Raw genomic sequence first — 21,050 nt, forward strand, 5'->3', positions numbered from 1 at the left:
AGCTGGAAGTATTTGGGGGGGGGGGGTTGCCGCACGCACATGCACAGAAGCGGTCCCTCCAGTTGCAGAAACCTCGGGATCTGACCAGAGCTCCGGAACGGATCCCGTCCACAACCGGAGGTATCACTGTAATAAGAAAGCGTGACCCTGTGGTGCCCAAAGTCAGCTTCTCCACATGTTAATGTCAGAAGAGCATTTCACTGTAGGGTTGACAGTTTACCCAAATTTTCTGCAGGTTCACTTTTCAGCTTGGAAATAGTGGTTTCGGGAGGCTGAAACGCCCCACCCCCACAATTCTTAATACCCTTTTTATTGGTTCTTTGCCAATGGCAGTATGTCCTGTTTATGGGAAGATGTCCCATGGACTCCCCTCACTATCCTCTTCAGAAGCCTCATTTACCAGGGTTCTGTGACAGCATCTTCCAGGTTCTGGCAAGATTTTGTGGGGCTCTCGTGAGACTTTGCAGTGTTTTCCAATACCTTGCCAGAACCCAGAAGCTGCTGCCGTCACTTCCCCTCATTTCTCTGGTGGCCGCAAGGGGCGCCCCTTGAATTCTGTTGCCTCATAGTTGGGCCAGCCCTGTTCTTTGCTTTTGTTCGTAGCCCCTTATCCCCCTTGTTGATGCTTCCCCTCCGTTTCATCCCTCCTTAAGTAGTCCAATCCAATTAGGGATCACAACAGATGAGATAATCCTAGAAAACCGTGACAGAAGTAGGACACAACATGACTTTTGGGGTTGGTTTTTGTACCTGCTTGATGCATTCACCAATGTTTTCAAGCTGCTAGGGTTGCGGATGAGCTTGTCCAACATGCATACAATTTCATCAAACTTGGGCCTACTGTTCCTTTCCTTCTGCCAGCAATCCAGCATAAGTTGATAAAGAGCAGCTGGGCAGTCCATGGGACTTGGCAGGCGATACCCTTCTTCGACAGCTTTAATCACCTAAGGGAGGTCAAAGCAGATTCCAGAACATCCTTCCTCAATGCTCATTGTTTTAACCAGGATGGCAAACAAGGTCTTTGAAAAAAAAGCACCGAAATGTTTTCTGATAATTTCACAGGTCTGAAAAGCTGTAAACTTGGAAAATAATTGTGGGAGTTGGGGAAGGTTCTCATACTAGCAATGGCAGACTGATCAACAGAAAAGCTTTCGTCACACTGTGAATATTGTACAGTGGTGCCTCGCAAGACGAAAAGAATCCGTTCCGTGATTCTCTTCGTCTAGCGGTTTTTTCGTCTTGCGAAGCAAGCCAATTGACGGATTAGAGGATTAGTGCTATTAGCGGCTTATCAGCTTATCGGATCAGCTGATAAGCGGCTTAGCGACTTAGAAAAGGGGGGGGAGGAAAAAACCCCGCAGGAACTTGCAAGACATTGTCGTCTTGCGAAGCAAGCCCATAAGAGATTCGTTTTGCGAAGCACCTCCAAAACGGAAAACTCTTTCGTCTAGCGAGTTTTCCGTCTTTCGAGGCATTCGCCTTGCGGGGCACCACTGTAATGGAGTTAAGTATGATTTGACCTGTCCCCCTTTAAAACATTTTAAAAGGTTTTGGTTTAGAATTCTGTAAGAAGGGAAAAGACAAATATGTTACTAGAAGGGTAGCCCCTTTTAAAAGTTAAGGCAATTTGGCAACCAGAATAAGAGCATGGATGATCTCAGAGTGAGTGTGGCGTGGATGCAAAATTTTATATTTCTTGTTTGTATTATGTTTCAGGCTATGTGTAACATTCCATATTATCTGAGATTTCTTACTCCAGTCATATTTTTCAATGGTTCTAGGGGCATATCAGTAAAATACGATCTATTAGTAACAAGATAATTTGGGTTATCGTCACATGTGCCATTCTGTGCTTCTTGGAGGAAGGATGGGATAAAAATGTGAAACATAAAGTAGCAAGAGTGTTGCATTTCCTTGACCTTGGACTGGGGCACCCTGAGAAGCCAGCAACAAGACCAGTAGGAATTAGTTTTGACCACAACAAGGACTACCAAATAGCAAGCAATCTGCCTCTGATGACCACACAGTGACAAGGTCTCTGTGGCATAATATCTCTGCGACAAAATATAGTCTGTAAAATCCAGATGGTCTTGCTGAGCACACCAGTGCCCTCTGACTACTTGCCAAGAAAGGATCATAATGGCTTTCGAGATGTATAAAACAAGTGCTGGGTTCTTGGTAAGTAGTCCTAGTCCTCAATCACTTTTAGATGTATTTTCACATTTAATCACTGTGTACAGAAGCAGTCTTCTTCCCTACTGGAAGAATTATAAACACATAGCATTTATGGAATTCATTATGTCAAGGTGTATCAATAGCCCCAAGATGTATCAATAGCCCCTAGTTTAGGGTTCAACTACACATGGGGTGTTAGGGAATGGTTGCGCCTCTGGTGTGGGACCCATTGTGCTCCTCCTGGGGCACTATGTCCAGCTTAGGTCCCCACCCTGCACTCAGCTCTCACCTGTGGCTCCTAGAAGCTGTCAGCATGTGACAGACACCACAAAACCTTTTCTGAGCCTTTTAAGTAAAGGTAAGGGTAAAAGGACCCCTGACCATTAGGTCCAGTCATGACCGACTCTGGGGTTGTGGCGCTCATCTCACTTTACTAGCCAAGGGAGCCGGCATACAGCTTCCGGGTCCTGTGGCCAGCATGACTAAGCCGCTTCTGGCGAACCAGAGCAGTGCACGGAAACGCCATTTACCTTCCCGCTGGAGCGGTACCTATTTATCTACTTGCACTTTGATGTGTTTTCGAACTACTAGGTTGGCAGGAGCAGGGACCGAGCAATGGGAGCTCACTCTGTCGCGGGAATTCGAACTGCCAACCTTCTGATCAGCAAGTCCTAGGCTCTGTGGTTTAACCCACCGTGCCACTCGCGTCCCCCTTTTAAGTAAGGTAAAGGTAAATGGACCCCTGACCATTAGGTCCAGTCGTGACCAACTCTGGGGTTGCGGTGCTCATCTCGCTTTATTGGCCGAGGGAGCTTCCGGGTCATGTGGCCAGCATGACTAAGCCGCTTCTGGTGAACCAGAGCAGCGTACGGAAACACCGTTTACCTTCCCGCCGGAGTGGTACCTATTTATCTACTTGCACCTTGACTTGCTTTCGAACTGCTAGGTTGGCAGGAGCAGGGACCGAGCAACGGGAGCTCACCCCGTCATGGGGATTCGAACTGCTGACCTTCTGATCGGCAAGTCCTAGGCTCTGTGGTTTAACCCACAGTTCCACCTGCGTCCCCCTTTTAAGTAAAGCAGGCTGTAAATCACAGCACCATTAAACATGATAAAGCTATTATTATTTTTTTGCCATCTCACCTCTTGCTTTTTCCTGTAAGACCAATTGCAGTCATTAACAGTCGTCAACAGGTGTATCACACCTATCAGCCAATCACGCATTCCCACCACCCTTCTGAGTAATACCCCTCCCCACCCTCTCACTATATATAAGGGTCTGGTGAATTCTGTTTCAGTGTATCTGAAGAAGTGTGCAATGCGCACAAAAGCTCATACCAATGGCAAACTTAGTTGGTCTCTAAGGTGCTACTGGAAGGAATTTTTTTTATTTTGTTTCAACTATGGCAGACCAACACGGCTACCTACTTGTAACTAGAACTTTCTGGCCCTAAGAGTTGTATGACAGTGGAGCAGACTCCATTGGGAGATTGCAGACTTTCCTTCACTGGAGGTTATTAGGCAGAGCTTGGAATCAATCAAATCAAAGGCTTTTGTGGCTTTGCCCATGCTTATTTTTCTTTCCATGAATGACATTATATATTTGAAGGTTGTGTTACCCTCCCCTCTTTTTATCTTTGCAACAGCCCTGTGAGGTGGGCCGGTGTAAATTCACATGCTGTATGTGTTTAAGAAGGAGTTGTTGCCAATAGATTGTGTGTACCATTTCCAGGGAATCCTGTTGACATCCTTGACTACTGAACTTGGAACTCTGCATGGAAATTGTTAGTGCGTATTAGAATTCCCTTCCCATTTGTTAGCATTTATTGAGTCTCTCTCTCTCTCTCTCTCTCTCTCTCTCTCTCTCTCTCTCTCTCTCTCTCTCTCTGTGTGTGTGTGGTACAATCCACACTGCTTGCTATCTGCATTTAATCTCCCTTGCCCAGATTGGGAGTACAAAAGGGGGATTGAAGCATGTTAAAAAGGGAAAATGCACACTTCCCTAATACTCATTCATGGGCAAAGACCTGCTCAAACACTACCAAACAGACCACACAGCCTCCTCTCTTTTCCCAGAGGAATCTCACTGGTTAGCAATATGCATGGCCCTCAAGGATTAAGCTGTGCGAGCCTGTCAGTGTTTCTGAATTGAGTAATAAAAATGCATTTATCCCATGACAGCCCTTCATCCTTAAAAAATAATACTGATGGATGCTGAATTAAGGCCTATTCACAGGATGACAATGTTTCTGCCAAGAGAACCTGTTCGGGCTTTGTTGTTTCACTTTGCAATAAAGTGTGTTTGCGCTACGGAAAGAAAGGGCTGGCAATGAAAGGGGCTGCAAAGAGAGACTGGGAGCATTTCCCCAGGTTTTTGTAAAACAGCTGCTGCTTGGCTGGCTAGCCAGGGAGGTGTGAAATCTTCCCTTTGATTTCCATGGCTATGCCTGCCTTCCTGAATACTGGCATCATGTTCCCGCTACTCTTACCCAAAAAGGGGAATAGGAGAGTTTCCATAATGCATATCCGTGTGTGTGTGTGTGTGTGTGTGTGTGTGTGTGTGTTTGTGCAACTCAGAACTCAGACATACTGAACAGTTGAACTTTGGCAAAGCAGTACTGGGCAGCGAAGTCTAGCCACCATTTACTGAATTTTCGCTCCATAAGATGCACCTTTTCCTTCCTAAAAAGTAAGGAGAAATGTCTGTGCGTCTTATGGAGCGAATGTGTGGTCCCTGGAGCCAAATTGCCCAGGAGTAAAAAGCAGATCACGCTTTCTTCTTCTTCTTCTTCTTCTTCTTCTTCTTCTTCTTCTTCTTCTTCTTCTTTTTTGAAAGAGGGAAGTGGGTGTTGAAACAAAGCCGCTGATCGTTTGCCGATCGGGGGGGGGGGGGAGAGATAAGGGATGCTAGAGATAAAGGAGGCTGCCTGGGAGTGGGGAAGTAAAGACAGCAAACTTGCAAAGGGGGGAAACAGGAAGACTAAAGCAATAAGGAGAGAAATTAGAAAAAAAGGAGAAGCAAAAAACTGCTCCAGCTAAGGAAAAGACACTAAGGCAAACAAGAGGGAAGGGAGTGTTGAAAGGAAGCAGCTGATTGGTGGGATTGGAAGAGAGATAAGGGACGCTAGCGGAGGCTGCCTGGGAGGGGGGAGGTAAAAGCCCATAGATCCTTAGGATTTTTACATTGGGTTACCCCAAATTCACCATCAGATCACATAACATGTCCATGGCTACAGCCTGCACCAAAAAAATCACGCACCCACTGTTGCGTGGGGCCGCAATGGTGCAAAAATGTGGTTACAAAGCACGGATCCACATGGATGCTCAGGATTTTTGCATTGAGTCACCCCAAATTCACCATCAGATCACATGTCTGTGGCCACAGCATGAACCACAAAAAACATACATCCACTGTTTCGTTCAGAATATTTTTTCCCTTGTTTTCCTCCTGAGAGCCAGTGTGGTGTAGTGGTTAAGAGCGGTAGTCACGTAATCTGGGAAACCGGGTTCGTGTCTCCGCTCCTCCACATGCAGCTGCTGGGTGACCTTGGGCCAGTCACACTTCTGTGAAGTCTCTCAGCCCCACTCACCTCACAGAGTGTTTGTTGTGGGGGAGGAAGGGAAAGGAGAATGTTAGCCGCTTTGAGACTCCTGAAGGGGAGTGAAAGGCGGGATATCAAATCCAAACTCTTCTTCTTCTTCTTCTTCTCTAAAAACTAGGTGTGTCTTATGGTCAGGTGTGTCTTATGGAGTGAAAAACAGGGTATATTTCCCACAATATCTCCAATGTTGTATCAGGTGTGGGGAACCTTTGGCCCTCCAGATGTTGCTAGACCACAACACCCATCAATCCTAGCAAACCGGGCCAATGGATGATGGGAGTTGTAGCTCAGTGAACGTTTTCCGGGGGTGGATTTAGGGCAGTGAGAGTGGTGCAGTCACACCAGGATTGCAGCTGAGGAGTGCATCTCCCCAAAGCCCTCTAAACGCTTGTCCCACCTCAGGAATGATGTGTGAGGGCTCTCACAGGGTCCTAGAATCCTCTCTCCTCCTTCTCAAAGCCAGGCAAGCGCTTACCGGGATTTGGGAAGGAGGTGGGAGGGCTCTAGGACCCTGCAAGAACGTTGCGCCTCCTTCCCGAAGCCTGACTTAAGCTGGCCCCACTGTGGGGAGGGTGTCAAATGGCCTTGACTCCGTGACAAATTCATGGTGCAGATCAGTCTCCTTCAGGTCTTGGCTGGGCTTGCAGCCTGGTCTTTGCAGGCAAACAAGTGGGTTAAATTTCATATCACATTCACCGTTCAGAAGTACATGCAGAAATAAAGCAAGCACAGAAATCACCTAGAAGCACGAATAGAAGCCCATTTCATGTGCCCATTCAGTTCCTGCTTCTCTCCCGACCCTCCTGCCTACTCGTGGATTCAACAGTAACATTTCCAGACCTGACGCCTGCTTTAGATACTTATCGGCAACAGCAAAACGTGTTGGGAATCATGAATACATGCGGCGTCCTGCTAGCAGCTAAAGAGCTTTCTGACAGGAAGGGCAACTGAAATACTTACGTCTTGGTTGGTCATCTCCCAGTAAGGTCTCTCCCCATAAGACACCACTTCCCACATCACAATCCCGTAGCTCCAGACATCACTGGCAGAAGTGAATTTGCGGAAGGCGATGGCTTCTGGAGCTGTCCATCGGATTGGGATTTTCCCTCCCTGGGAAGGCAAAAAAAACCAGATTGAGAAAATGCGGCTGCTGGTTTTGTTTTGTTTTCAGAGTGCCAAGGGAGACCATTTTCTGGCTTGAATGGGGTGGGAAAGTGATGTAGAATTGCTAATGTAAATCTGTTTTGAGAGCATGAAAGCCTCTTTCCACATTATCTCAGTCTATATGTGCCTTGCTGGCTGACTACTAATTGCCTGTCCTGAAGGCTTGTTTAAATTTCATTTGAACACCAGGACATGTATAGAATTCACATCTCAATTAGGTCATGGTAGCTAGTGGGGGAGAAATCCAAGCAAGCAAGCAAGCCGTCAGCACAGCGTGGACTCCAGAGAAGATGACTCCAGGGTACCAGAAACACCACCTGACAATTTTCAGGTCATGGCTGCACATCAAGCAAATCCTGAGGTTTGGGATGTTAATGACAGACTAGTGCTGAATTCAAATTGGTAAGGAAAACGGGAGGGAGGCAAAGGTCAAGTCCAAAATGATCCGTCTACATGTTTGCACTCTGAAACAGACATACTGGTGCTTGATTCAATTACTCCTTGCTAGGCAGCTGGAGTTCTGCTGCAGACTCTGAAATATGTATTGCATGGTAAAAGTGGGAAAATTTAACAAGTGATTGTCATCGCTTGATTGTTTGGGGTTTTATTTACCGACATTCAGCAACACGACAACATCAGGCACAGCATTGTGGCATCATCAAATACAGGCATAGGCAAATTTGGCCCTCCAGATGTTTTGGGACTACAACTCCCATGATCCATAGCTAAAAGGACCAGTGGTCAGGGATGATGGGAATTGTAGTCCCTAAACATCTGACGGGCCGAGTTTGCCTATGTCTGATCAAACAGATAGATTGGGTTGCCCCAGCCACTCGGGGCAGCTTCCAACATATATGAAAACGTAACAAAACATCAAACATTAAAAACTTCCTATATTTCAGACCTTGCCAACAAAGGTCCGTATAGTTAAAGCTATGGTTTTCCCAGTAGTGATGTACGGAAGTGAGAGCTGGACCATAAAGAAGGCTGATTGTCGAAGAATTGATGCTTTTGAATTATGGTGCTGGAGGAGACTCTTGAGAGTCCCGTGGACTGCAAGAAAATCAAACGTATGCATTCTGAAGGAAATCAGCCCTGAGTGCTCACTGGAAGGACAGGTCCTGAAGCTGAGACTCCAATACTTTGGCCACCTCATGAGAAGAGAAGACTCCCTGGAAAAGACCCTGATGTTGGGAAAGATGGAGGGCACAAGGAGAAGGGGACGACAGAGGACTAGATGATTAGATAGTGTTCTCAGAGCTACCAGCATGAGTTTGATTAAACTGCGGGAGGCAGTGGAAGACAGGAGAGCCTGGCGTGCTCTGGTCCAGGGGGCCATGAAGAGTCAGACACGACTAAACAACTAAACAACAACAACATACTTCAGATGTCTTCTAAAGGTTGCATAGTTTAGCTAAACCCATTCAGGGCATTCTCCAAATAATCTGCCCCCACCCAGAGTCTAGCATTTTCCCATCCATTTTTCATAGCTTGGCAGGCGGTTCATTGCTGCTGCTGGCTAGGAACTTACCCTTGTTGTGTAGGCAGCTTCTGGGTCATCTTCAAGAATTCTGGAAAGTCCAAAGTCAGATACTTTGCACACTAAGTTACTGTTGATGAGGATATTCCTGGCTGCCAAGTCTCTGTGTACATAGCCCATGTCAGACAAGTATTTCATTCCAGATGCGATCCCTCTCAGCATACCAACTAGCTGAATTACAGTGAACTGCCCGTCATTCTTCTGTAAAAATAGCAGAATGAGAACATCAAGTCATTGGCTGAATCCCTGCATCTAAATCTTGTAAAAAGAAAAGAAAAGATTTTTTTCCAAATTATTTCCTAAATTTGTACCCCCAGTCTTCCAGTACATGGCACCTGAAGTCGCCAACAGCAGCAACAAAATGCAATAAAATATAACACATAATAAAACAGCAATAAAATACTTCTTTAAAAGAAATATTATATGTAGAGAAACAGGTTTTTTATAATTGATCTTAGAAAAATATGTTTTATTATTGGAGCTTTAAACCACCCTGAAAAGAGATGCTGAATGTTGATATAAAAGACAGTAACAAATGTTAGACCATTTGTAAACTAAAGTGTTATTTCTCTCATTAGATACTGAATCAATTTTTTATTTATAGGGTAGTGAAGCGTTTTTTTTTATTGTTAGGTCATTTTTCAAACTGTTTGTGTGTGTGTGTGTGTGTGTGTGTGTGTGTGTGTGTGTTTATATATCACTGTTAGCCACTTTGGCCATCATTTTGGATGGAAAAGCAGAGTATAAATATTGAAATTAAAAAATGTCAATTTAAAGAATAAGTAAAAAGCAAGTGTCAGCAAACTTTTTTAGCAGGGGCTGGTCCACTGTCCCTCAGACCTTGTGGGGGGCTAGACTATATTTTGAAAGAAAAAAGAAAAAAAGAATGCATTCCTATGCCCCACAAATAACCCAGAGATGTATTTTAAATAAAAGGACACATTCTACTCATGTAAAAACACACTGATTCCCGGACTGTCTGCGGGCCAGATTTAGAAGGCGATTGGGCTGGATCCAGCCCCCAGGCCTTAGTTTGTCTACCCACAGGTAAAAAGCAAGTCTAAACATGCTGCATTTAACGTTCCCTTAAAAAACAGGAAACACTGACAGCTATGACTAGTGTATTGCACTTGGTGCAGGAGCCTGAGCTGGACACCAGCAGTCCTGCCAGCTGTGGGCTTCAAGTGGCTACACCACCATTTAATTCAAGGGAAATGCAACCCTGTTTAGAACAGGATGCCCACCAACAACCAGATCTGAGAACCGCCCAGTCATCGAACCACCACCTTGTCTGGATTCAGTTTCAACCCGTGGGACCACATTCAGCCTGACACTACCACCAAACACCAGTTTACCACCTGCGCTGCCTCTCTTAATTCAGATGGCACAGAGAGATATGAGTTGTGCGTCGACAGCACACTGGTGTCCTCATGTGCCAAACCTCCTGGTGACAGTCCCCAACGTCTCCACATGGGATTGAAACTGCCCTCAGAGGAACAGCTGCAATGCAAAGCCCCCAGCATCCAGCTCCCTTAGGCGGTCCAGGCGGATGTCCTGGTCAATGGTATCAAAAACGTCCGAGAGGTCCAGAAAAACCAAGAGTTTTGAATGACCCCCCCCCCGTACCTCTTACAACAAAGGGGCTATCAAGGCAATTCTGGGGCCATGCACAGTCATTTACAGGAGTGCAAGAACTGCTTGTATTACAAAAAAAAGTTAAAGGACCCCTGGATGGTAAAGTCCAGTCAAAGGCAACTATAGGGTTGCAGCGCTCAGCTTGCTTTCAGGCTGAGGGAGCCGGCGTTTGTCCACAGACAGCTTTCTGCGTCACGTGGCTGGCATGACTGAACTGCTTCTGGGGCAATAGGACACTGTGACAGAAACCAGAGCGTGCAGAAACGCCATTTACCTTCCTGCCACAGCGGTACCTATTTATCTACTTGCACTGGTGTGCTTTCGAACTGCTAGGTTGGAAGAAGCTGGCACAGAGCAATGGGAGCTCATCCTGTTGTGGGGATTCGAACCGCCGACCTTCTGATCGGCAAGCCCAAGAGGCTCAGTGGTTTAGACCACAGCACCACACCCACATTACTTGCTTGTTATGACGCTCATGCATCACACCTATTGACTTCCCTTAGGAATCAGCAATGTCTGAAGTACACAGCCCAAGCACAAAAAACTTTGACCTGCGGGGTTTTGAGGTTTCTGATGCTCTGCCCCCCTTTCCATGCAAACCATCCTAAAGCGATGAAAGACCTTCTATAGCAAGAGGCAAATGGAAAATGGAAACCTTTCAAAGGCTTCACCAGTAAGAATGACCATAATCGTCAAAGCTTGAAAGAAGACTAACCAACATTTTGCATTTGAAAATTATCTTTCCCACCCCACTGGAAAAGAAGAATAGACTTTTCACGTGTAAATTGTGCAAGTGTGGGACAAGCAACCAACACTTAATGCCACCAAAATATTTTGGAAAGCAAATATTGGAATGAAAAGATACGAGCAAGAATAGCAACATCCAAAAAGCATGGCAGAACACATTCTTCACAGTGAATTTCTCTCCAGGTTCTTGCAAAGGATAAAAAAGGCTCTGGTGTATGGAAGTTTATTTATTTGTTGAAGATGATTACATTTAATTATTATGCGGCGTATTATGCTTTTATTATTATGCTGTGTAAATTACATTCTTAATGTTGGGGATCTTTAGATAAAGGGTGGTATATAAACTGAATTAACAACAACAACAACAACAACATCAACAACAACAACAACATCCTGTCAAAGATTGTTTCTAAAAGGAAATCATTCTTACTTTTCTTCAAAGCACAAGTACAGTGGTACCTCGGGTTAAGTACTTAATTCGTTCCGGAGGTCTGTTCTTAACCTGAAACTGTTCTTAACCTGAAGCACCACTTTAGCTAATGGGGCCTCCTGCTGCTGCTGCGCCGCTGGAGCACGATTTCTGTTCTCATCCTGAAGCAAAGTTCTTAACCTGAAGCCCTATTTCTGGGTTAGCGGAGTCTGTAACCTGAAGCGAATGTAACCTGTGGTACCACTGTACTGTCTTAAAGCGGAATGGGGGTGATTTGATGCTGATACACATTTTAAGTCTTACCTTTAAAAATGTATCCAAAGATCCATTTTCCATGTATTCGGTTACAATCATGACTGGCTTACCTAGATGAAGAAGATCAAAACCCTTTCAGCGCTGTAAGTCATGGAACACTCTACAGCAAATTGTGCATTTTCGCAAACAAGTCAGTAAGTTTTCAACTTTGGATAGTCACTATATATATTATGACAAAATGATCAAACCAAGGCATACTGGGATTGTGTGAACATGTGCACTCCTGGGTCTCAGCTAGACTGGTAAAGAAAAAACAATTTATATGTGTTGTATGTGCCATATAACATCATGCCACCAGATGGCGAAGTGGAGCCCCGTTTTTCTCTACCTGTTTTCCCTGTTTAAATTTAGTAAAGGGTAAAGGGACCCCTGACCATTAGGTCCAGTCGTGGCTGACTCTGGGGTTGTGGCGCTCATCTCGCTTTATTGGCCGAGGGAGCCGGCGTACAGCTTCCGGGTCATGTGGCCAGCATGACTAAGCCGCTTCTGGCGAACCAGAGCAGCGCATGGAAATGCCGTTTACCTTCCCGCCGGAGCGGTCCCTATTTATCTACTTGCACTTTGACGTGCTTTCGAACTGCTAAGTTGACAGGAGCAGGGACTGAGCAACGGGAGCTCACCCTGTCGCGGGGATTCAAACTGCCGACCTTCTGATCGGCAAGTCCTAGGCTCTGTGGTTTAACCCACAGCGCCATCCACGTCCCTGTTTAAATTTACAACGCTTTAAATTGAAATGCTTCTTTGATCCAGCCCTGGAATCATATAGTCATAGTCACTTTGCTTATTCACATCCTGTGCAAACTAAGCAAAGTTTTGGCTCAGTTAGTGTGCCATCTAGATCTGAGCTTGTGGTTAAGCTCTCTCCTTGCTAACCCTGAGGTATAGCCAAGGTTTGTTCTCACGATCAAGGTTTATTCTCAGAGAATTTATGTAGCCATTTTCGATCGTAGAGTCCACCTTTATTCATGCTGCTGAAAACTAGTGATTTAGTGAGCTTTCAATGTGAATTAGATGCTTAAATATGAAGAGATAAAATCCTTATAAAAGCTGAACCTGGAGAATATGCAATTCGCCATAATTAAGTAGGGTGGGAAAATTGGCAAGGACCTTTAATTTTCCATCTCAAAGTATAACATGTACAACGAAGTACTACATGGCGATCCAATGAAAGTTACAGGCAGTGTGTTTAAATACAAACAAAGACGTTTCTCAAATGCAACACACTGTTCTCTGAGCCGTGGGAAGTGCCAAGTCATAATTTGCTGGTAAACAACACAGACCCTAGCTGAAGACTCTGCCTTATTTTGTGACTTCTTCTACAGGTTGATCTCAGGAAAAGGGCCAGATTTAGGTTTGATGAGGCCCCAAGCTCCTAAAGGTAATGGGGCCCTTTATATGTCCAGCTGTCCTTTGTCAACAACAAATTGCCACTGTTTATTTATGTTGAATATATGCTATATGGTAATTTGTGGACCTAATAGGTATCGAAAGCCATTTGCACATGAAGAATGTAGGCACCCTATATGTGCTTTAAAGACATAGCCTGTACACAGCCCTACTTGTGTCATGAATGGGGATGCATGTCTTCATCTACAATTATGTCTGAAATTTCAGGGAGGCCCAGATCAACACCTCAGTACTGGTACATATTTGCACCTGATTGTACACTAGCATTGCACATTAGGAACCTGGCTAATCCCCCCCCCCCCCCCGCGGGACGGGATGTTTGCAAATTCCCTTCTGTAATGCTGAATATATGTATCGCTAGCAAATGCATGAATACATTTGCGTGAATCACCTCAAGTATAAAAAAAAAGTTAAGATACTCAATCACGGTAACACACAATAAAGATTTTTATTACCTGATTGTTGACAACAGTAGCAATGTTTTCCCAACCCCATTAGACTAATTTCATGACCGAGTTGTTTTAAAGGTAATTATATATAGCCTACACTCCGTTTTTATACGTAAATGCTCGAGTGACACAGCAATAATGAGCGTGACTTGCTCCTGACCTTATAAATTCAATGAAATGCTGGTAGAACACATACAGCTTTCTGCTTAAATCAATTTTCATTACCTAGCAGACAAAAGTGCAGACGAAAAGTAATTGCTGATTCTTTTCAAAAGGTTTTAAACGAACATTCGCATCCTGTCCTTTCTTCTAGGAGCCGAACATCTCTCCTCCCCCATTTTATTCCCACAGTGACCCTGGAGAAAAACCTGGGATGTGAGTGTGGCTGCTAAGGACACAAGTGGATTGTTTCTTATGAATAAAAGAATTGCCTCTCCCTTTATAAACTGAACTGGTCACTATGTTCTGCTGGTGAGGGTCCGAGGTGGGCACCAATTCATCAGTAGGTCTGTCCGTATCACGTAGGAACTGGGCTGTAGTAGCTGGGAAAACCCAGCCAGATGATGATGATGATTGTAGTGTGGCAATACCTATGCTTTGGACCTCCCTGAACATAGAGGACAGGTATAGTCCCTATAGTCAAACATCGGTTGTCAAACGTAATCCATTCCGGAAGCGCATTCAGCTTACAATACGATATGATATGATATGATATGATATGATATGATATGATATGATGCAATAATCTTTATTGTCATTGTCCCATACAGAACAACGAAATTGAAAAATCTACATAAGACATTCAAAACTCAACAAGCCTACTATCCCAGCTATCCCAACCTGGTTAGCCCCCTAAAAACTCTGATACCCCATTTTTAAATACAATATACTCCCATACAGACTTCTTACAATGCGTTTAAAACCAAAATCGCATTTGGGTAGAAACTGTTTCTCAGGCAGCTAGTCCTAGTCTTTATAACCCTGTACCTTCTTACAGAAGGCAGAAACTGAAAGAAATAATTTCCGGGGTGTGCACTATCCCGCGCTCTCTCTGCAGCTTTCTTATGGCACCTGGAAGCATAGATTTGATCCAAGGTGGGAAGAGTGCACCCAATTATTCTCTCCGCAGTCTTTACAACCCTGGACAGCATTGTTTTTTCCCTGACTGTGCAGCTCCCAAACCACACACACAGACCGTAAGTTAATGTCCTACACTCAATTGGAAGCTGCGTCGGACGTTCGGCTTCTGAAAAACGTTCGAAAACTGGCACACTTGCTTCCGGGTTTGGGGCGTTTGGGAGCTGAAACGTTCCAAAATGGAGGCGTTTGGGAACCAAGGTTTGACTGTATTCTTTGTGATTCCAATTTCCCAATGAGCCTTTTAAGTGGAGATCTTATCCCCAAGAAGCGAAAGCCAATCATTGTTGCCCACATTTCCCACCCTGGAAAGGTAGTTTTATAGGCAAGTGTTGGGAAATATTAGTCCATGGCACTTCCTTGCACCGGAACGGGTTTGCTTCATCTTGATGTGCTCAGGCATCACAAATGAGCAATTTAAGGGAAGGGCTCTGCCTTCTCCTCATTTATCATAAAATCTCTGCAGACTGCAGTGGCATTTATGATGCGCCCGGTTTTAATAGCAGATCACAGGCAAGTCGTACAGCGCAGCTCCCTTATCTTGGGCCCTTAAAGGCAGCATTATGAAAAGGATGCCACCCCATCATGACACGACCCCCTAGGAGTGCTGCTTCTGGCTCCCTGCCTCTGTTTCAATCACAAGGAAATCATATTTCTTTGACCTTATGCTTCATTATCTGTGTGCTGCAGGTTGAGAGTAATTGCTGAATAAATTAGCATCGCATTACGGAACATAAAACTAAGGACACAAATGAGTAGGCGCTTCAACGAGAAAAATTAAAAGCAAGTGGCATGCTATCTGAACCAGCGACCTTGGCATCTTTATGAAGGTCTGGTGGCGGAATCGACAAGGCTGTGTTATAAAATGGGACACGTGAGGGCGGAACGGCATGTTGCACGGAACACACAGTCTGCTGCTGAAAGCAACAACACTGTGCGCAGCCCCTGGTAATGTTTTGTACAATTCAACTCATGCCTTGACAGCTATGCACCCACCCGACACCACCATTGCGCATCATTGCTTGGCGTTATCAGGGGCAAGGTAAGAGTCTTGCATAATAGTATCAAAACACTGGGGAAATTGTGCATTGTGGTAAAGGTGAGAGAATCAACAATCCATGGCCATTTTGGGTGGCACCCTGTTTCTTATAGCTTCCTGAGTTACTTTTAGTTGTTAAGGGACGGGGGTTCTCTTTGGAAAAGGGAACCACATGCAAAATCTCCACTTCTGGATCACGGCCTCTGCCAGAGCAGGAGAAGCGAAGGACAAAGAATGAATTGTGCCTGGATGCGTTCCAGCCTTGTTTGGTTAGTTTTTGTCTCACAGATTTGCGTTGGCGTTAATGGGGTTCAGAAAAGTGCTCGAGGGGACCATGCGAATGGTTTAATAGCTCTGGCGGCGTCCCCCACAGATGCCATAGGTAGGCACATTGAGGACACCAAGATAGCGGCTTGAATGGCATTTCATAAGCCAAGAAGACATTTATAAGCAAATTATAACTCATTGGCAGCAGGTACATACTCTTTGTGACAACGCCTTCTAGGTGAATTATATTGGGATGGTCAAATTGCCCCATGATGCTGGCTTCTCCAAGGAAATCTCGCCTCTGCTTCTCTGTGTAGCCCACTTTCAAGGTTTTAATGGCCACTGGTAACTCACGCTTTCCGGGTGGTTTCAATCGCCCGCTACATACTTCGCCAAATTCACCTGTGAACAAAACAAACCCCAAGTTAGCATTCCCAGCTATTGTCTGACCATTCTCGTGTAAGGATCAACCAATGCCTAACCAATGAAGAGGTTGGTTAACCCAGTACGACCAATTGTTTGAATTCCTTGTTCCCAACGCATGTGATGGAGATCATTCTTCTTCTCACCCACATTCATCTCAATTACTTGAGCCTAAACTTTCAGCCTGCATTTTTATAGGGATGCCAGTGAAACTCATACTTCTGTCAGGAACTGGGCAGAACAGCCCCAATCCCATTCTTACTTGCGTGCAAGCAGGAGGGGGCGGGGATCCCTCAGCTGGGGAGCGAGGCTTCCCGTTGCCTAACTGAGAGATCCCTGCCCCCTCCTGCTTGCACGCAAGCTCTGATAGGCAGTTTGAATCCTCCGAAGCTGCATCTGAGAGACCCTGCACCACCATCATATTGGGACTTCCAAGCAGCTCCTGAAGCCAGTCAGAGCCAACAGCTCCTGGCTGCTGAGACTGCCGCGTTCCCCAGGGACATTAGATGAAATCCGGGGACATTCCAGGGATGGAATTTGTCTGGCGACTTATTCACAAATCTGGGGACTGTCCCTGGGAAACGGGGACATCTGGTAACCCTACTATGGGGGGAAGTGGCAACTCCCCCCGCCCCATGGCTGCGATTTCAGGGTCCCTCTCTTAAAGGGGTTATCTGTGTCACTGTCCATACACTGAAAGGTTGTCAGTGAAGTACCCTGTGTGCGGGGATATGGGCTGGGCTGGGCTGCCTGCTACACTTACGTCTCGCAGAGCACCCCCATATCCCATTTACTCTGATGAGCCCCAGTTTCCCCTGAAAGGGGACTGGGAGGGGTACACGCCCAAGGCCTAAGCCTAAATTCGGAAGTTTAATAAAGATGTGACCAAATTTTAATTCCATAACACGTTGTCACCTGTCATTATTCCTTTCTGGTGTTCCCTGGGGGCCGGGGTGGTCACCACCTTGTCGTGCAATGCAAAAACGGAATCCTGATGTTACAGCAATAGCGTGAGTGAATGGTAAATGGTGATATTGGTAATCTTACCAGCTCCAATAACTCTTTCAATTGATATACACGAGGCTTCTATTTCCTTGGCAAACTCATGGACAGCTTGATTTGGGTCTTCGTAGGTGTGTGGGTCGATATAAGTCCGCACTCCTGGTAATTTAACTGTGCATAAAATTAAGGGTTTAATATGTTAAAAGAACTGGCGAGCAGCAGAACTGAAAATTGAACAAGCTGGAACACTAGTGCAAAGGGAAATGTATTTTACTAATTACAAAACGGAGGATGTGAGCACTGCATATCATTGTCACAAAGATACCATTATGAGCTACTTAAGAAACATTTGGTGCACACCAGGGCTGCAATATTTAATCTATTACTCACTTTGATTAATTTATTAAAAAAACTTTTAATAGACCGAAGGGAACCACGATTAATCGGGTAGGGTATATATTTTTAATAAAGGGGTTGTATTTTTAATACCAACGTTCATAAAAATTGCAGGTGGCAAGCGCCATTTTAAAAGAGGCATTGCTCCCTTTCTCTAAGATGATGTCTGCTGTGATATATGTATGCATTATAAACAACAGCAACAAAATAAGTATGCTGCTTGCTTCAGAAATGCTGTTTTTCCCCCTATACGAATTCACACAATCTTAATGGATAGTTCAACTTAAATTAATACGATTATCCCATTAAGATGTCACGAACTGAGTTGCAGTCCTAGCTATCAAACCCCACCGGATTTAAAATTAAATATAAAGTTCAAAGTCACAAAGGTGGTATTATTGAAAAAATGTTGCAGAAAATATGACTCCTCTAGATTTAGCATAGTTACAAGGGGGTCTGCACAAGATCCCTGCTTCACATGCTTCAAGGTACAACACACCTGCAGTGCAGGCCTCCTGCTATCTATTTATTTATTTATTTATTTATTTATTTGGTAAGAACAGCACTGCTGGAAATGGGATCGTCCTCAGAAGGCGGTCCTTCTTGCGACTGGGCCCCTGGACACACCCCTGACGAAGTACCATAGATTCCGGCGCATTAGGCGACCCCCCAAATTGGCAGCTGCAATTTGGGGGTTTGTCTTATAAGCCCAGTCTCCTAATACGCTAGGCAGCTCCGTGCCGAAGAAAGCCACTCGGCTCGGAACAGAGCCAGCCGCCACTGATGCTGCTTCTGAAGCAGCGTGGGGGGGGGGGCGGGCTCCGCGCCGGGCAGCTTTCTCCTGGCGCGGAGCAGAGCTCGCCACCGCTGCTTCGGAGCCGCCGTTGCAGCAGCAGGGGGGGGCCTCCTCTCCGTGCCACCCATACCCGACGTATAAGACGACCCCCGACTTTTTAACCTCTTTTCTGGGGTTAAAAAGTCGTCTTAAACGCCGGAATCTACGGTAGGTTTCATTTCTAGGTCTAAGTTTCATTTCTCTAAATAGGCATCACGGGTCACAGCCAATCAGGGAAGGGGTGGGGGTGGTTAAGGAATTATATAAGCATCCGCGCAAGAGTGCCCTAGGCTCTTGATTGGCGCTGCTGAACACCCTCCCTCCCGTCCTTAGTGTAGGTTCTCAGCCTTGCTTTGCACTATGTGTGAGTCGCCTGTCTTGGGACAGGGGCCAGGTAGGAATTTTTATCCATTTGGCAAATTGGCATTGGCCACTTGGTTTTTTGCCTACCCCCTTAGCAATCATCACAACTTTCCAGGTTTGGCAGTCAGGCATTGGCTTCATTTTGTGTGTGGAGGGGAGGTGTGGTCATCACCTGCCCCTCAATGATCAAAAGGTATTCCGTTAAAGGAATCTACGGGTCCTGGATCTGGTTGGAAGTCCGCTTGATGGGCTAGGGCCATGCCGGGATCACAGGAACCTCGTGGTAAGCTTCTGTTGGGCAAAACCCTAATGTTGCTGCCCCGATGGGTTTACCTACATAGACTCTGTCAACTGGGGCAGTAGTCCATTATAGTCTTCAGCCAATGCCTATGCCAATACCACTCACATTTAATTTGCAATCAATAAAGTGGCCTTAATGTTACCCATCAACCTTAATTCTGTGTCCGTGTGTAGTTATTTCACGGGGGGGCTGGCTTGGGGCCTCAAGATGCAAAAAAGAGACTCCGGAGCTGCTCTTTAATCTCTAACCATTTCCACCTAATAGGAAATACTTAAAAAAGAAAAGATTTTATCAAATCTTTTTCATACTACAGTAAGATTAAAGAAACTAATTGAAATGAACACAAGAACAGAGAAAGAACAAAGAAAACAGAGAGGCTTCTCTCGAAGCTTAAATCTCACACTACCTCCCAGCTCTCACCTGGGAGCTTTCTAATAGGAAACACTTTCAATATCAAATTATTTTAGCCATTTTTTTGTTTTAAATAAACTTGAGGGTCATGCCTGCCGTTCCCAGTATATCTGCAACACTGTAAAAATATTAATTGAATTATTTAGGATATTTAGCCCATTTGCTGGGGCAGAATTCCACTTGGAGCAAAATCCACAGCTTTGGCATGAAGGGTTTCTGGAACAGCAGTGCTGCTTTGGAAATAAAAGGAGGCCTACAGTGCAGATGTGTAGTTTTATTCCCTGCACTCTTGCCTTGAAGAGTGTGAAGCTAATGCAGCCCTCTCGCCTGTGCTAGACGCACACTCCGTAAGACTGGGGTAAGATTCTGTCATCTTCTCTTCACCAAACTGGAATGAATTGCAGAATCATGGAATTGTAGAGCTGTAAGGGACCACAAGGATAATCTAGTCCAACCCCTCTTCAACGCAGGAATCTTTTAGCCCAATGTGGGGATCGGACCCACAACTCTGATTTTGAGAGTCTCATGCTCTCCCTACTTTTGGCAAAGTGGAATAAACCCTTTCCACTTTCTACCAAAAGCCAGAGATGGTGAGCCCATTGGTTCTGCCTGCCGCTAAACAGTATATACCGTATTTTTTGCTCTATAAGACTCACTTTTTCCCTCCTAAAAAGTAAGGGGGAATGTGTGTGTGTGTGTGTGTGTGTGTGTGTGTGTGTGTGTGATAGAGCGAATGCAGGCTGTGCAGCTATCACAGAAGCCAGAGCAGCAAGAGGGATTGCTGCTTTCATTGCGCATCGATCCCTCTTGCTGTTCTGGCTTCTGAGATTCAGAATATTTTTTTTCTTGTTTTCCTCCTCCAAAAACTAGGTGCGTCTTGTGCATCTTATAGAGCGAAAAATACGGTAACTATAATGCTATGTATTATACCATATCAAGACAAAAATACTAGAAAGCAGTGAAGTTCTCTAGCATATTATCTGAACTTTACTCACTGTGACCATTATGAAAATGCATCTTTTCCTCTTCGGGGTCCTGCTTCGCTTTGCTGTAGCCACACCTCCTGTTATTGAACAAGATTTATGGGATGATGTAAGGAAGCTTCTCACCGAAATCATCACACAATAGGCAAATTATCAAATAAGGAATGCAAAGATGCCCTGTTTGTACCAACGTTTTTCAACTGGATACGAGGCATGCCCTATTCAACTCGTGTCTTGGAAAAAGAAAAGGGGATTGATGCAATATTGGCATCATCTGTACTTGGGGTCCTGCGAGATCTGATATCCACAGCCCCCTTTTAATTCAGAAAAAGAAAGAGGATTCAGGAAAATCCTGGTAGGATTTGGGGTCTCAATAGCCCTCCTTAAAGGGGACCAAGAATTCTTGAAACAGCCTTGTTTGATCCTAGT

General features: G+C 45.1%; 1 protein-coding gene across 9 annotated transcripts in view; it reads right to left on the reverse strand.

Moving 5' to 3' along the window:
- EPHA5 (EPH receptor A5) overlaps positions 1 to 21,050 on the reverse strand; it is a 253,669-nt gene that overhangs the window by 14,424 nt on the left and 218,195 nt on the right. For all 9 annotated transcript variants that reach the window (XM_083473140.1, XM_083473139.1, XM_083473138.1 and 6 more), the window contains 7 exons: positions 20,634 to 20,701; positions 17,378 to 17,503; positions 16,124 to 16,309; positions 11,597 to 11,658; positions 8,473 to 8,682; positions 6,738 to 6,887; positions 751 to 944 (listed from right to left, as the gene is read on the reverse strand). In XM_083473140.1, the coding sequence (XP_083329266.1) occupies positions 751 to 944; positions 6,738 to 6,887; positions 8,473 to 8,682; positions 11,597 to 11,658; positions 16,124 to 16,309; positions 17,378 to 17,503; positions 20,634 to 20,701 (996 nt within the window). The remainder of the gene's footprint in view (positions 1 to 750; positions 945 to 6,737; positions 6,888 to 8,472; positions 8,683 to 11,596; positions 11,659 to 16,123; positions 16,310 to 17,377; positions 17,504 to 20,633; positions 20,702 to 21,050) is intronic.

The sequence above is a fragment of the Podarcis liolepis genome, assembly GCF_965112155.1.
Source record: "Podarcis liolepis genome assembly, chromosome: 13".
In the NCBI taxonomy this organism is placed as follows: Eukaryota; Metazoa; Chordata; class Lepidosauria; order Squamata; family Lacertidae; genus Podarcis; species Podarcis liolepis.